Source organism: Helianthus annuus, chromosome 1 (assembly GCF_002127325.2).
Source record: "Helianthus annuus cultivar XRQ/B chromosome 1, HanXRQr2.0-SUNRISE, whole genome shotgun sequence".
NCBI classification, from domain to species: Eukaryota; Viridiplantae; Streptophyta; class Magnoliopsida; order Asterales; family Asteraceae; genus Helianthus; species Helianthus annuus.
The window spans coordinates 91,289,832-91,306,221 of NC_035433.2; the positions used below are offsets into that span (position 1 = coordinate 91,289,832).

At 37.9% G+C, this 16,390-nt stretch overlaps 2 protein-coding genes across 2 annotated transcripts; one reads left to right on the forward strand and one right to left on the reverse strand.

Moving 5' to 3' along the window:
• The first annotated feature begins 254 nt into the window (after window positions 1–254).
• Window positions 255–8,300, forward strand: LOC110935410 (zinc finger BED domain-containing protein RICESLEEPER 2-like). The gene is made up of 4 exons (XM_022177796.1): window positions 255–309; window positions 5,542–5,691; window positions 6,267–8,114; window positions 8,224–8,300. The coding sequence occupies exons 1-4, from the start codon at window positions 255–257 to the stop codon at window positions 8,298–8,300; spliced, it is 2,130 nt and encodes a 709-aa protein (XP_022033488.1).
• Window positions 8,301–9,833: 1,533 nt separating this feature from the next.
• On the reverse strand, window positions 9,834–10,850 carry LOC110935513 (auxin-induced in root cultures protein 12). The gene is made up of 2 exons (XM_022177896.2): window positions 10,152–10,850; window positions 9,834–9,950 (listed from the first exon to the last, which is right to left on the reverse strand). Exons 1-2 carry the CDS (start codon window positions 10,848–10,850, stop codon window positions 9,834–9,836), a joined length of 816 nt encoding a protein of 271 aa, XP_022033588.2.
• Between the last annotated feature and the right edge of the window lie 5,540 nt (window positions 10,851–16,390).

The window sequence follows — 16,390 nt, forward strand, 5'->3', positions numbered from 1 at the left end:
CCATGTCGATAATTAACATGCATCATTTTCCTCTGTGTACGTGCCTGGTTATGCGTAAACTATTCAAACTCTATATGCTATTATCAAACTTGTGTGCTCACCTTTACATTTTATGTATTGACTTTATTTTAACGTATGTGACAGGTGTTTAAGGTGTTAGCTTGCTAGGAAAGCGAGGCAATAATAAAGCTTTAGAGCCCAACAAATAGTTGTCGGTAGAGGTCTACCTAGGGGTCTCTAAAAGCAAATAAACAATGGCCATGGAGCCGTTGGAGTTGTCCGTTCAAGGGTCTATGGCATTAGCTATCTGTAGATCTTGTCCGGATAGGTCTTAATGACTTCAAGCAATACTTTTATTCATTTGGTTTGTAATAATTAAATCTGAGTTGTCGGAACAAAATTTACTTGCCTAGTTGCTTTCTATGATAACTTGTTTATTTATTTGGGATACGGTATGGGACGTATCATTTAAACTGAATTTGTAATAATAGTTGTTGTGGGAACTTCTGGACAATCTGTTTCGCTCAGTGCCGCGCCCCGATGATTCCGCCATCGGTTGGGGTGTGACGTACCCACCCGAGACCGACCTCTGGATCACACATGATAAAAGCGCTTCTTTAGACAATCTGGGATTATGTTCCGTTTATTCAAGATTTACGTCTGATGTCCAAGTTTGATCACATTTGACTTCATCTGCGGCAGTTCAATGACTTTCTTGGTTCAATAATCCGTTCAATATCAGCGTTGTTTATCACCCTGTGTGAGCATTGGAAGCCCGACAAACAGTCTTGCAATTACATCTTCAATCGAGACCGCATTATGAATTATAATGAAGCAATGAAGATTGAATGTGCAAAACCGCAACCGTTTTTTACTACGGAAACAGTGTCTATGGGAAATACAAACCTGACACGAACCACAATGGACTCAGACTCATACTACCCTTGTCGTTCCGTATTTTCTCCTTTTCTAATTCTCGAAGAATCTCGTAACGTATGACACACGATAAAAGCGCTTCTCTAGACAATCTGGGATTATGTTCCGTTTTATTACAATCGTGAGTTGGTCAAACTTTTCTAAAAGTAGAAAAAAATAAAACAGAAGAAAGTGTTCCTCTTGTTACCAAGCATGTCATCTGAAACAATTAATAGGACATTGTTAAAAGGGGAAATCTATTGGAACACCTGATTGAGAGAAACTTCTTCGAGCTAACTGCCGATATCTCATCCTTCTGTTGTTCAGTACTTCCGAGACGATTCAAGTTATTTCAGTTATTTCTGTTGATTCAGTACTTCAAGGCATGCCTGTTTGATAATTGAATAGAGATCCACATTGTGAGGAAAGATGACCGGATAGAGAACAAGTTCACCGCAGAATGAGACATTTCATAGAGAACAAGTTCACAGCAGAATAAACCCCAAAGAGATCTGAACATATTTTAGTACGTTTCCAAATTGTGAGGAAAGATGACCGCTTTTAACGTATTTTAGTTGGTTTCGAATATACCCAAAGAGATCTGAACCAACCGAAATCCACTTTCAAGACGATTCAAGTGAGTCCTATGAAGCAAGTGTCGGTCTATTCAATTGAGAGGAAACATTGCATGCCTTGAACGAGTCTAGAACACTCGTAATCCTCAATCGACTTTGAAACCGGACGGAATCTATGAAAAAACTGTTCAATTTCACGGTGAGTGGAGAAATTAGCGACGGAGAAACTGTTGGAATTTTTGGATTTCGGTTGCTTCAGAAACTTAACAAGAGAAGCAACTAAAAAAGCGGTGAATGGTATTTAACGTACACACCGCATTCGAAGATCCTTGCATTAGACCCAATTTGTTGGAATTTGTGGATCAATAGAAATAATTGAAATAACAGCTTCGGAATCTATTAGAACGATCCTTGTTCATCATTGTACCAACAGAATGCATGCACAAATAGTTCTAGTGGACGAAGCAAATGAAACCGGAGCTGTTATCTTGGTTGTTCAGTACTTTCGTGATAAATACAATGTTCATCTTCGTTATCCTTTGCTTTCTGCAATTCAAGCAGGCACGAATCCTAAACGTATTGTTATTACATCCGAGACGATTCAAGTGAGTCCTATGAAGCAAGTGTCGGTCTATTCAATTGAGAGGAATCATTGCATTACATCTCCGTTGAAAACAAGTGGTTGTAATGATGGAACCCTTGATTTGAAAAACATTTTTGAGAAATTTATAGTTCAATACGCATCGTATAGGCCTATACGATGCGTATTAATCGATGATTTTACTGAAATACCCTTGGTTTTCTGATAAATTCAGGGGTATTTTTGAGAAAATTCAAAGATTAATACGAATCGTATACGCCTATACGATTCGTATTAAGCTGATATACGATACAATATAGGCCTATACGATCGTATATGACATTATTTCAAATTTAGTGTTATCGTGTTTCCCTCGGTTCGACGCGTATACGTCTTGTTTTTTGTCGAACTTTCGCATATTTTGTCGTTTTATTACGCATACCTTCAACATAAGTCGTTTCGGTGTCGTTCGGTTGCGTGCGCACATCTTATTCTATGATTACGTACAGTTTTGTTTGAAATCCACTTGTACTCCATAGTGCCGTATTATATGTATACGTGTGTGGAAATATCGTTAGTCGCGTACTTTGACGTATTTTTGCGTATTTTGACGTATTCTAACATATTGTTGCGTATTTAATAGTATTTTTGACGTATTTGAGCGTATTCTAATGTATTTTAGCTTATTTTAACCTATTTTAGGGCATTTTTACGTATTTTAGCGTATTTTAACGTATTGTAACGTAAGTTAGCGTATTTTAACGTAAGTTAGGGTATTTTAGCGTATTTTAACGTACTTTAGGGTATTTTAGCATATTTTAATGTATTTTAGCGTATTTTAACGTACTTTAGGGTATTTTAGCATATTTCAATGTATTTTAACGTATTGTAACGTATTTTAGACAACAACAAATAATGAACGGATTGTTGGACTTCTTGTTCCTAATGTACGCATCAATTCATCTTTTTTACTCTTTTCTTCGATTTCAACAAATCTTTTCGATAATCAGTACGCAACAAAGAGACCGCCTTGTTAATTTTAGAGTATTTTAGCTTATGTTGATGGATAACGCAAACAAGTTCTCCACAGTTTGTTATTCAAATCTCTATTCGGTCATCTTTCCAAACCGCAACACACGATAGGTTCTCCAAAAGAATGCATACACAAATAGTACCGCAACTGTTTTTGACTACAGAAACGGTGGCTATGCGAAATACAAACCGCAATCGTTTGTGACTATGGGAAACACAAGTTTTCTTTTTGAGCTTGATGGATGTCCGTTATCTCAGTTGAGGCGTGCATTGTTTAAATCTGAATATAACTAGATGTCACGTGTAACTTCATTAAACCAAGAACAAAGCCTATTTCAAAACACATGTGTTCGTATCAGCGTTGTTTATCACCTTGTGTGAGCATTGGAAACCCGACAAACAGTCTTGACAACTGTGACAGCTTATCTATCTGTGTGTGTCACATCCATCCTGTTATAGCAATCGATATGATTAACTACCAAAAGAATGCATACACAAATAAGTTCTAGTGGACGAAGCAAAGAGACCGTTATTACATCCGAGACGATTCCAGTGAGTCCTATGAAGCAAGTGTCGGTCTATTCAATTGAGAGGAAACATTGCATGCCTTGAATGAGTCTAGAACACTCGTAATCCTCAACCGGCTTTGAAACCGGACGAAATCTACAAAGAAACTGTTTGATTTCACGGTGAGTGGAGAAATTAGCGACGGAGAAATTGTTTGAATTTGTGGATTTCGGTTGGTTCAGAAACTTAACAAGAGAAGCAACTAAAAAAGCGGTGAACGGTATTTAACGTACACACCGCATTCGAAGATCCTTGCATTAGACACAATTTATTGGATCAACAGAAATAACTGAAATAACAGCTTCTGTTGTTCAGTACCAACAGAATGCATACACAAATAGTTCTAGTGTGATCCAGAGGTCGGTCTTGAACGAGTCTAGAACACTCGTAATCCTCAACCGGCTTTGAAACCGGACGGAATCTACAAAGAAACTGTTCGATTTCACGGTGAGTGGAGAAATTAGCGACGGAGAAACTACTGGAATTTGTAGATTTCGGTTGGTTCAGAAACTTAACAAGAGAAGCAACTAAAAAAGCGGTGAACGGTATTTAACGTACACACCGCATTCGAAGATCCTTGCATTAGACACAATTTTTTGGAATTTGTGGATCAACAGAAATAACTGAAATAACAGCTTCGGAATCTATTAGAACGATCCTTGTTCATCACTGTTCTTGAAGATGAAGATGAAGAAACAAGGGTTTATTCTCTTTAATCTATTAGAACGATCCTTATTTTGAGAATCTGATTCTGTTGTTTAGTACCAACAGAATGCATACACAAATAGTTCTAGTGGACGAAGCAAATGAAACCGGAGTTGTTATCTTGGTTGTTCAGTACTTTCGTGATAAATACAATGTTCATCTTCGTTATCCTTTGCTTTCTGCAATTCAAGCAGGCACGGATGCTAAACGTACTGTTATTACGTCCGAGACGATTCAAGTGAGTCCTATGAAGCAAGTGTCGGTCTATTCAATTGAGAGGAATCATTGCATTACATCAATGTTGAAAAACATAATCGATAAATTTAGGGAAAATGGGGCTGAAAGATGATAACCCAACAGTGGAGGATCTCATTCTACAGCTTCAATAAATTCAGGGGTATTCTCAAAATAATGTTTCCTAGATGTTTGAAGACCAACAAATGTCCAAAGTGCTGCTTTTTCGTTCGCGTGATGGAAAGCTACCGCGTGACAGGAAAACTACCTTGCAAAAATTAAAAAATTAAATCGACACCCTCAATACGCATCGTATAGGCCTATACGATGCGTATTACTTTTTGGTAGGGGACAATGACAGCCTTTGGCAGACATAGAAGTTTGAACCCACCTCAATACGCATCGTATAGACCTATACGATGCGTATTGAGGGTGTCGATTTAATCCCTAAGATGTGCCAATAATACGACCCAAGATAAATTACTTTACACGTACCAAAAAACAAATGAGGAAAAGGAGAAAAGAAAACACATGACATGATTTCAATTTCAAAACTGATTGTTACCGGTACACAACAGTCACACTCGAAACATGCTCTCTTTTATACAACAACTTGAAGTCAACTAATATATCTTGGATGAAAATGTGGGGTAGCTGATCTGTGTCAGATATTTAATTATACCTAGGGGGGCAATTCTGACCCAAATACATAAACATGGGTCATTTTGGACCCTAATTTAATTATTATGGGTCAAATTGGGCCTCCTTGCAATAATTCGCGGGTCCAATTGGGTCATTCTACACTTGGGGAAATAAGTTAAAGGGTCAATTTGGGTTTAGAAGGAAAAGGGGACGGGTTGAACGGGTTATGAGTTGAAAAAAGGAATGGGTTAGGGTTTCTTACTTTCTTCTCAGTTCTACACTTCTACTCAGGCGACGATTTCCTCCATCTCCTCCGCCACAGACCCACATCGTCTCCTCCGCCACAGACCTCCGCCGTCTCCTCCGCCACAAACCCACAACGTCTCCGACGTCTCCTCCGGCACAAACCCCCACCGTCTCCGCCATCTCCTCCGGCACAAGGTTTGAAATTTTTATTTTTATTCTGAAAAAAGCTTTAATTTTGTGAAGAGAGTTTATAAGAACTTCTGAAATTTATCAGGAATGTCTTTGAAAAATGCATAAATTCTGTGTTGAATGATGGCTTTTGTATCTTTTGTATTCCTTTGTGTTGTCTTTTGGGTCAAAATCACTTGTTTGTTTTCCCTTTTCATATGATGCTTATTTTGTTGAACATAAATATGTGTTGAAGTGTTGTGTAAATCACTACTAGCTTAGTAGCTTGCTTATGCCGTAATCTGTTTTTGTCTTTTTTTTGTCAATTTCGGTAATACAGTGTGCTTTGATATGTTTACGGCTGTTGCTTATATATAAAGTTGTATTACGGTTCATTTACAATTATGGGAAAAGGCTTGTTATATACTGTAAGATTTGTTTGATTTTGAATAGAGTTGTTGATTGGAATAGTCGATTATGATTTGTTTGTTTTGATTTTTGGATGATACTGAGTTGTTGATTGGAATAGTGGATGTTGAATATACTTTTTTCTTTTACAAAATATAGCCTGGAATAACTAAATTTGAGTATTATTTTGAAAGGTATGTCAAACAACTCGGAATTTGGACAACATAGTGTAGAAGGGGAACATGAGGATGAAGGCAATTCATATAGTTCGGGTAAACATCGTTCTTATGTTTGGGACTATTTTGACCCATTACCGGTTGCACCCAATGGGGACAAAAAAGCAAAATGCAGTGCTTGCGGACAGGTGTATGTTACGAATGCAAGCTCGGGAACATCTAACTTAAGACGACATATCCCTAAGTGTTTTGATATTGATGGGCCTGGTCCGGCGAAAAAACAAAGACGCGCCCCTTTAGATCAAGCGATGTACAGGGAGATGTTGGCGATTTCAATTATCAAACATAACTACCCTTTCAGCTATGTTGAACATGAGGAAACAAGAAAGTTGCACAAATTTCTACACGGTGATGTGAAATTCATAACAAGAAATACTGCAAAGGCGGATGTCTTAAAAATATACGAGCGAGAGAAGATGATTATTAAAGACAAGTTAGAAAAGGTAACCGGTAGGATATGCTTGACTTCTGATTTATGGAGTTCGATCACGACAGATGGATTTATGGCATTAACAGCTCATTATGTTGATGAGAACTGGAATCTAAGGAAAAAAGTGCTAAACTTTAGAGTTATACCCCCTCCACACAGTGGTTCCATTTTAGCAGAGCACTTGATCAATTTTTTAGCAGATTGGGGCATCGAGAAAAAAGTTTTTACCATCACACTAGACAATGCAAAATACAATGACATATTAGTAGATCGTTTGAAAGGTCATTTGCGTTTGAATAACACATTAGTGTGTGATGGAGATTTTACTCATGTGCGTTGTTCAGCGCACGTGCTAAATCTTATCGTTCAAGCCGGATTGAAAGCAATTGAAGGGGCCATTGAAAAGGTTCGAGAGTCGGTGAAATATGTGAGAGCAAGTGCTACTAGGAAGTATAAGTTTGAGGAATGCATACAAATACTTTCACTACAATGTGGGAAGCATGTTCGTCAAGATATTGTAACGAGATGGAACTCTACATATCTTATGCTTGATTGTGCATTAGCTTATCGACGGGCTTATACTCGGTTAGCCTTAGTTGATTCAGTTTTTAAAACTTCTCCGTCAGAAGAGGAATGGGCAAGGGTGGAAATAATCACACGACTTTTGAAACCTTTTTATGAAATCACTACTTTGTTTTCTGGAAGCTCCTATCCTACCTCGAACTTATATTTTCATCACGTGTGGAGAATTCAGTTGTATATTGAAGAGGAGATGTGCAATGCGGATCAAGTTATTAGTGACATGGCGAAAGACATGAAAGAAAAGTTTGATAAATATTGGAAAAATTATTCCATGATTTTGTCTTTTGCGGTTATTCTAGATCCTCGGTACAAGGTTAAGCTTGTTGAATATTGTTTTTCAAAGCTTAACATGACATTTGAAGAGCGTGAAATGAAATTGAAGTGTATTGTGGATGGTATGCATAAACTATATGATACGGAGTATAATATTCAATCGAAGACAATGCATGATTCTTTAATACCCGAGAGTTCAAATGTTGGTGGCAATACGCTCGATGAGATGGATGGGTTCGATACATTTCAAAGCCAATTCAAAGTTGCTGATAATGAAAAGTCACAGTTGACATTGTATTTGGAGGAACAAAACGTTGATAGAAAAGTAGAACTTGATGTTTTACAATATTGGAAGGAAAATCAAGTAAGGTATCCAAAACTGGCTATAATGGCTCGCGATATATTGAGCATCCCGATTACTACTGTTGCTTCCGAATCATCTTTCAGTATCGGAGGTCGGGTGTTAAGTAAGTATCGAACTTCATTGCTATCATCAAATGTTGAAGCATTGCTATGCACACGTGATTGATTATTTGATTTAAAAGGTATTAAAGTTCATTCTCTTTGCAACTTAATTTGTATAATTATAAATTATTTAATAATTCAACTTTAATTTTTTTACGTGTTCAGATGAAAACGAGAACGAAATGGATGAAGATCTTGTTGAAGACATTGAAGCATTGATTCCAACTTTTGGCAACTTTTAGGTAATTAATTTAGACTATGTTAAAACAATTTATTATATATATTTACGATAAATTTGACCCGTTATAACATAAAGTTAAAAATATAAATACAGTAAGAATATATAATAAAAGTAAAGAAAAACTGTTAATAAAGTTTCTTAACAATTCCAGCCAAATTACTTAAACTTTTTTGTAATATTAAATCTACTCAAATTTTCATATTGTTTTATTGTAATATATCTATACATAATTGATTGAAAACTGGTTTGCTAATTGAAAAAAGTTAGTAAATATGGTTACTGTTTTGTCTAGAAATAATCAAACGGATTTAAAGCACTAATTTGAGACTCATTTGATGAAAACGTAGGAAAAAAAAAACCCGACCCGATCCGACCCGAAACCCGTTCTGACCCGAAACCCGTTCTGACCCGGACCCGACCCGACCCGAAACCCGTTCTGACCCGGACCCGTTTCGACCCGAACCCGTTTCGACCCGAACCAAATCAACCCTTTTTTATAATTGACCCGTTTTGACCCGAACCCGTTTTGACCCATGACCCGACCCGTTTGCCAGGTCTAATTATACCTAACAGTGAAAAATTTTAAATATTGGTGAACAGTAGAGCAAATGCTACCATTAAAAACACTAATATTTTAGATTAAACTTGTTAAAAAAGTTGGTGCACTTTACATGCGAGTTAATGTAACTTTTTACAGATAATCAGTATTAGGGCATGTTTGGCTAAGCTTATTATAGTTAAAAAAGACTTTTGGAAAAAGACTTTTGGGAAAAGGATTTTTTGAAAATGAGTTTTTAAAAAAAGTGTTTGGATTAGCTTATTGATGTAAAATGACTAAAATGGACATTCTTTTAGATATAAGGGGGTAAAAAAGGGGTATATTGGTAATTTGTAGTTTGAAAAGTTAAAAGCTAGCAAAAAGTCACAATATTGTAACTTCTTGAAACCTCCTTTTTCTTATTTGCAAAAAACCATTTCTAAAAGAACTTTTGGCTTAGCCAAACACAAAAACAACTTATTGGCTTTTTGATAAGTCAATAAGACAATAAGTTGTTTTGAAAAGCTTAGCCAAACATGCCCTTATTAGGGCATGTTTGGCTAAGCTTTTCAAAGTAACTTATTGACTTATTGGTTTAATCAAAAAGCCAATAAGTCATTTTAGTGTTTGGCAAATTGAAAATGACTTTTTGAGATGAATGAAAAGGAGTTTTTAAGAAGTCACAATATTGTGACTTCTTGGCCAGCTTATAACTTTTCAAGCTTCAAATTACCAGCATATCCCTTATTTACCCCCTTATATCATATAAGCTAAGCCAAACACTTTTTAAAAAACAACTTATTGACTTATTGGCTTTTTCCACCCCATAAGCTAATCCAAACACTTTTTTTAAAAACTCTTTTTCAAAAAGTTATTTTTCCAAAAGTCTTTTTTAACTCTAATAAGCTTAGCCAAACATGCCCTTAATGTCATGATTCAAGAACGTGCAACCTTTTTTTTAAGTTAGAGCGCTAGTGACTCGACTCATCATCAATTTCAAGAAAAACTCACTGCTCGAGAACCCATTGTGGTAAAACCGCTGCTCACACATAACATTTTGTCACGAATAAGACCCAAATCCTTCACCTCCCTTACAGCATCATCCAGATACCGCTAGAGCACCATAAGATAATATAAGATCTTTTAATTTAATTTAATTAATATAATCCAGATGGTTTATCACACATCCCAATAATGAAATGCGGATAACCAAATAGTAAAAATCCATCAAAAATTAACCGAAATCAACATAACAATTATGTTTATCATCTAATTTAAGATCAAACCCCCAACCACCAAAAACACACACATTACACTCTTCTTATAACCAGAACCCGAACCAGTACCAGAACCAGAGCTAGGGTTAGGGTTAGGGTTAGGGCTGATGCCCGGAGCACCAGCAGGACTACCACCACCACCACTCACCTCCGCCACACGCAACCGCAACTTCCCCTTCGCACTCAAATTCTCCGGCTGAAACTCATGCTTCACCGGCACACCATCCACAACCGCACCACCAACCTGCCAGACATGATTCACCTCCGTCATCGTCTCCGGCAACTTCACCGTCGCGTAGATCTTCATAGATCCGGCGCTATACTCCGCTCTAGCCTCCGAAACTTCAAACGCAATTTTACCTTCAACGATCGATGAATACGAACTAATATTATACGTCTTCACATTCATTGTTCCATTAGAGTTTTTAAACGCGATTAAAGCTTGTGAACCGGCCATGCCGGTTTGCGTCGGGTTGATCGCCCAGGCGATCCAGCCGTCCGGTTTAGATGGAGGCGCGACGAAGGCGATGGAGATTGAGGAGGTTTTGGCGATGTGGTTGTAGTAGAGAGATGCGTTGAGTGTTGGTAGATCGGTGCAGTTTGTGTAGAGGTTGTTGCCGATGTTTTGTGAAGTGCAGGTGTTGAGAGAGTGTGTTGGTGAGGTTAGGTGGAGGAGAGATGCGCATGTTAGCAGGAGGAGGCGGAGCAGCGGTGGTTTTGGGTGGAGGAACGCCATGGGTAACGGTTAAGTGTGGTGGAAGGAGTAAAATTCTAAAATGTGTGTGGAAAGGTGATGCAGGAAGGGGATATATAGGGGCTTTTTTTTATTTGTGTACGGATACCCAATTGAATTTTTGATACTCGATATTAGGGGTGAGCAAAAATAGGGTCGGACCGAAATTAACCGAGAACCGACCCTAAAAAAACCGATACCGACCCGAACCTAAGCTAGTAGGTACACAGTTCGGTTCCATGTATTCTTGGTAAATCGGTCTCGGGTCGGTTCCGGGTATATATGAGTAAAAAACCGAGTTGGACCTAGGAACCGATTTGAGTGATATTTCATTCAAGTATGGGCTAAAAGCCCAGCAGCCTTTGATATTATAATCCCTAACAAAACAATTGTTGTAATACAGTTGTATCATTCATAACAAAACAGGACGGCTAATCATTCATCTCATCTGCATTAAGTGTTAATAGACCTTAGATTAAAGCATAAACACAACATCAACTATAAACCATCAAAAATCTGCAAATTCCTATAATTTTTCCAGTTTAGATGATCAAAAATTTAACATTTGCAATAAGATTAACCAACAAAATTTGTTTCAGCCGATAACAGTTATGGAACTAGGATTGAAATGGAACTCACCAATAATCGGCTGAATTGCTGAAATGGAACTAGGATTGAAATCTTTCAAGCTGAAATCAAAGTTATGGAACTAGGATTGAAATGGAACTCACCAATAATCGGCTAAATTATGGTGTTGTTTGCTGAAATGGAACTAGAATGTCGAGTGCACTGCAGAATCAGAATGTATGTTGTCAAGCTGTATTCTAAGATTTCATATCATAGTATCCGGGTCGGTTCTTTACCCGAAAACCGATGTACCCGATTAACAAAAGAACCGGAACCGACTTTTACGTATAGGGTATTATGTCGGGTATTTATTTACAGGCTTCTCGGGTATCGGGTCGGGTCGGGTAGTTGTCGGGTCGGGTCGGGTAATTGATTTTGCTCACCCCTAGTCGATATAAAATTTATTAGAGTAAATTTTTTAATTCCTTTAACTTTCAGTCAAATTATAGGTAATGTAATTTAACTAACGAAATTATATTGGATTTCTTTTAGGTAGTGTTTGGTATGCAGGAATGAGAGGTGGAATGGAATGGATGATTACGAGGAAATGAAGAAAATGGTGTTTGGTTGGTCAATGGAATGGAATCACCCATTCCAAAATGCATTCCATTCCCTCAAAATCATTCCTTCCACCCCCCATGGTTTTTTTCCATTCCATCCCATCTTGCACCATTCATCAACAACACCACCACCCACCACCTTTGCCACAACCCACCACCACCACCCACCACCGACGCCATCGCTGCCACCCACCACCACCTCACCCCGACAACCACCGCCGCCGCCGCCACCCACTCGCCACCGTTATCACTCACAGCTGCAACCAACCGCCAGCACCACTCGCCGCCGCCGCCCACCACCATCATCGACGCTACCACCACGCCACCACCAACCGCCGCCACCGCCACCAACCGCCACCTCTGCTGCCACACACAACCAACGGCCACCTTGCCGCCACCACCACTCGTCGTCACCGCCGCACCGCCACTCGCCGCCACCACCACCACCCATCGCCGCCACTGACACCCACCACCGCCACCTATAACCACCCACAATCACTACCACCGACCACCACCACCACTCACCGCTGATTTTATTATTCCATTTTTTTTGCCTACCGAACAATACACAATAATAATTCATTCCATTCACACATGCTAACCAAACAAGACATGGAATGGTAATGATCCATTGCATTCCCTCGTCCATTCCATTACTTCATCCATTCCATTCCTTCGTCCATTCCATTACCCCATACCAAACAGACCCTTATGCTACTGCTTCTCAAGAGACAGTGTTCTTTTGCCCAATGTTTTAAAAAGTGGTTTTTAAATCAAACCGAATTAAGCTAAAAAATGGTTTAACTGGTTGTACCGAGTGGTTCAACCAGGTTGACTAGCTAGCTCTATAATTTTATAAATTACAACATTAACTCAAAAGTTAATCCAAAAATGCATGATTACATATTAAAAGATGATCCAAAAGTAAATCCATAATCCAAAAGATAATCGAAAATCATTCAATTTTCCAACAAGCTCTTTTAAATGAAAGTGTACGACATGTTTAAGCCATTTGAGTGTTGAATACATCAACTATTTTCGTTTCATACAATATTAAATAAGAACTTTTAGTTACGAATAATTATAATATATAAAATGATGTTAGATAAGTAACATATATAATAAAAATAAGTAACAACCCAAACTAAAATAACCCTGGGCCGATACCGGCATTATGTTTCAAACCGATATATCGGATTTCACCGCCGGTACAAACCTTATGCCGTTTCACTTATTTACCAGGGTGTTTCGTACCGGATTTACATCTGAAAACGGTAATACCAGTATAACCGGCCGGTATTTACCGGTTTTTAAAACACTGCTTTGCCCTAACCCTATTATTTATTTTTTTGATTCTTAACAGTTGTCACGCACATGAGGGCATAATGGTTATTTTTAACTAACAATATTAAATATAAGCAATATATATTAACAACAAAATAAGAGAAAATGACCATTATGCCTTCATGCGAGTGGTACGTGTTCAGAGTTAACAGAAAAAATTAACTGGGTTAGGGCAAAATGACACCACTTGAGGAGAAACAGTAACATAAAGGACATCCCGTGTAATTTCGTTAATTAAAGGACAAAGCCTGTAATTTGTCTCAAAGTTAAAGGACGTAAAATGCAATTTACTCTACAATTTATATGTGCTTTGTTGGGTGAGACGTCTATACCCAACTTCTAAAACTGTATTAGTAGGGGTGAGTTTGGTATCGTATCTGTATCCGTATCTACCCTGAAAATCGCAAAAAAATGGTATCGATACCAAAAGTGGTTGGTACGGTATTCGAAGATAGATCAACCCAAAATATTGATATCCTACCGAACTGAAAGTACCAATTCCGGAAATGGCAAAAAGTGGTGACGAAATGATACCAATTAGGGATGGGATTGGTATAGTACCCGTACCGGTACCGAAAATACCAATACCAAATTTGAACAAAATTGGGTACCAAATACCGTACCGAATATATTGGTATGGTACGGGTATTTTGGTACGGTACCCGCTTTGGTACCACTTTCTTTTTATTTTAGTTTTTGAGCAGTCGTACGTGTATTATATAGGTAAAATCGGCATGAATACCAATATAGTATAAGAACCAAATAGGTGAAATTGGTACGAGTACCATAAATACCATAGTATGAAATAAAACATAATATAAAAAAAACTTGTAAAGTTCTACATAAAATTTGTTACAAGTACCTTTTTTTATCTGTACTCGTACGAATACCGAAAGTACCGAATACCAAAATCAATCAAACTGGGTACCAATACATATACCGAACACCTAAAATCGGTACGAGTACAGGTACAGTACGAGTATTTGGGAAAAAAATGCCCATCCCTAATACCGACAATTAACTCGGTACGGTATCCATTCAGATTTCATACCGGGTACCATTTGATAATCCCTAGTTGTATATGAGGAGTACAATTCTATATAAAAAAAGATATAGGAGTCATATAGTTTTTGTCAAAAAAAAAAAAAAAAAATACACAACTCGTGTAGTTGTATACGAGTCGTATAGTTCAAGTAAAAAATATACAAGTCGTATATAGTTATATGACTCGTATGTTTATCAGCGTGTCAAAAGATTCATCAAGGCCTGTCGTTATCACGAGCCTTTGTGAAAATTGTTGTTTTTTTAATTTCTAATATTAATTAATTAATTAATATCATTATGATTGTTTCGAGTATGGATATGATGGGTTAGACAACCATAATAAAGAATCCGATGCCTAATCATGAAGAATCCCCACCCATAATCAAGATTTCTATCACATGTCTTATAAAAGTTAAACATAAACACTAAGATGGATGTTCAAAATATGTGGTTTTATATTCTAAGCAATAAGCATGCTACTTGCTATCAAGTGAGTTGCATTTAGCTTACACACATAATGTAGCAAGAAAATACACGCGTTCTAGCTCTTGTTTTGGTCTAAATGCTGCAACATGGTCATTACATTGTTTACTATACGCGCATATAGAGTTTTGTATGCCGATCCCATAATACGGGGTTGTTTTGCTTAGCTTTTTGAAACTTCTTGGCTTGAAAAAGCCAAAAGCCAATAAGTTTCCAAAAGCTAAGCCAAACACCCCCACAATATAATATTAGCCTCGACGTCGGTGGTGTCCCATGACAACGTGGGAGTAAATAATTCATAGTGTAAGGACGACAAAAACAATAATTAGGAGTAAAAGTTGAGATAATCGAGACAATTGAATAAGCCTACCTGTCATGCGAACTTATTCAATTTATACTCTAGGTTGAAGCATTAATACGTGATTATCGTAATAAGTACCAACACTTCTGACTTAGCGAGTTAGCGGGATGCGTTATATAATCATTTAAGGAAGGTATTGAAACAAGTTGAGATTCAAATTGTTCTCTCTTTTTGTAGGGTGTATGGTGCAATGCCCAGTGGCGGACCCAGAAATTATTTGCTGGGGGTGCGGATGAGGTGTTCAACCATATTTTCAAGGGGTGCGGTCGGGTTTTTTGCCTAAATTATACACTAAATTTTTTTTTTCAAGGGGTGCGGCCGCCCACCCTGACCACTATGTAGGTCCGCCCATGGCAATGCCTATTGTCTTTGGTCAGGATTAACCCTTATTTGGGCTAAAGATGGTTCGGATGGTACAACTTCATCAATAGAATGGTTTATCTCACTTTTATATCACTCTAACATAGAGTCTCTCCATGTGATATTATGTTAGGGTGTAAGGGGCACTCCCCTAAGAGGGGAGTCCCCTCTCTTACGCATAACCAATCCTCGTGTGCCACGTCAACTCCCCTCTTAAACTCCCCTAACACCCTAAATTGATGGCGGCACTCCCCTCTTAGGTGACTTGGTTTTTTATTAAAAAAAAAAGGAAATTTCTCATTGGTCCAACCCTTCCCTCTCTCCTCCCTCTCGTCGGTGAATCCCCACCGATTTCTTCCCTCTCTCTACCTCACCGCCTTGATGGCGGCACCCCACCTAATCGGCAACCGGGGTCACCGCAAGGGGTCACCGAAGGTGCCCCGAGTACCCTTATTAAAGAATAATAAATGGACGGATAACATTAATTCCCATGAATTCTTCAAATTCGATTAACATTTTTATATTGTTTTTATTACATATATAGAAAGGTCAGGACATCTCAGCATGATATATGAAGCCAAACCAAAGCAAGTCAGGTCAATGTCAAGTATTCATGTTATATTTATCTTGATTACAATACATGGTAAAATTAAAATAGAAGATGAGGAGAGAGGAAAAATGTCAGACACATGTCATCTCCTTTGTGGGAGAAACAGTGGGGTTATAAGCAAGGTACAAAAAATTCACTAAGTAGAGTTTCATAA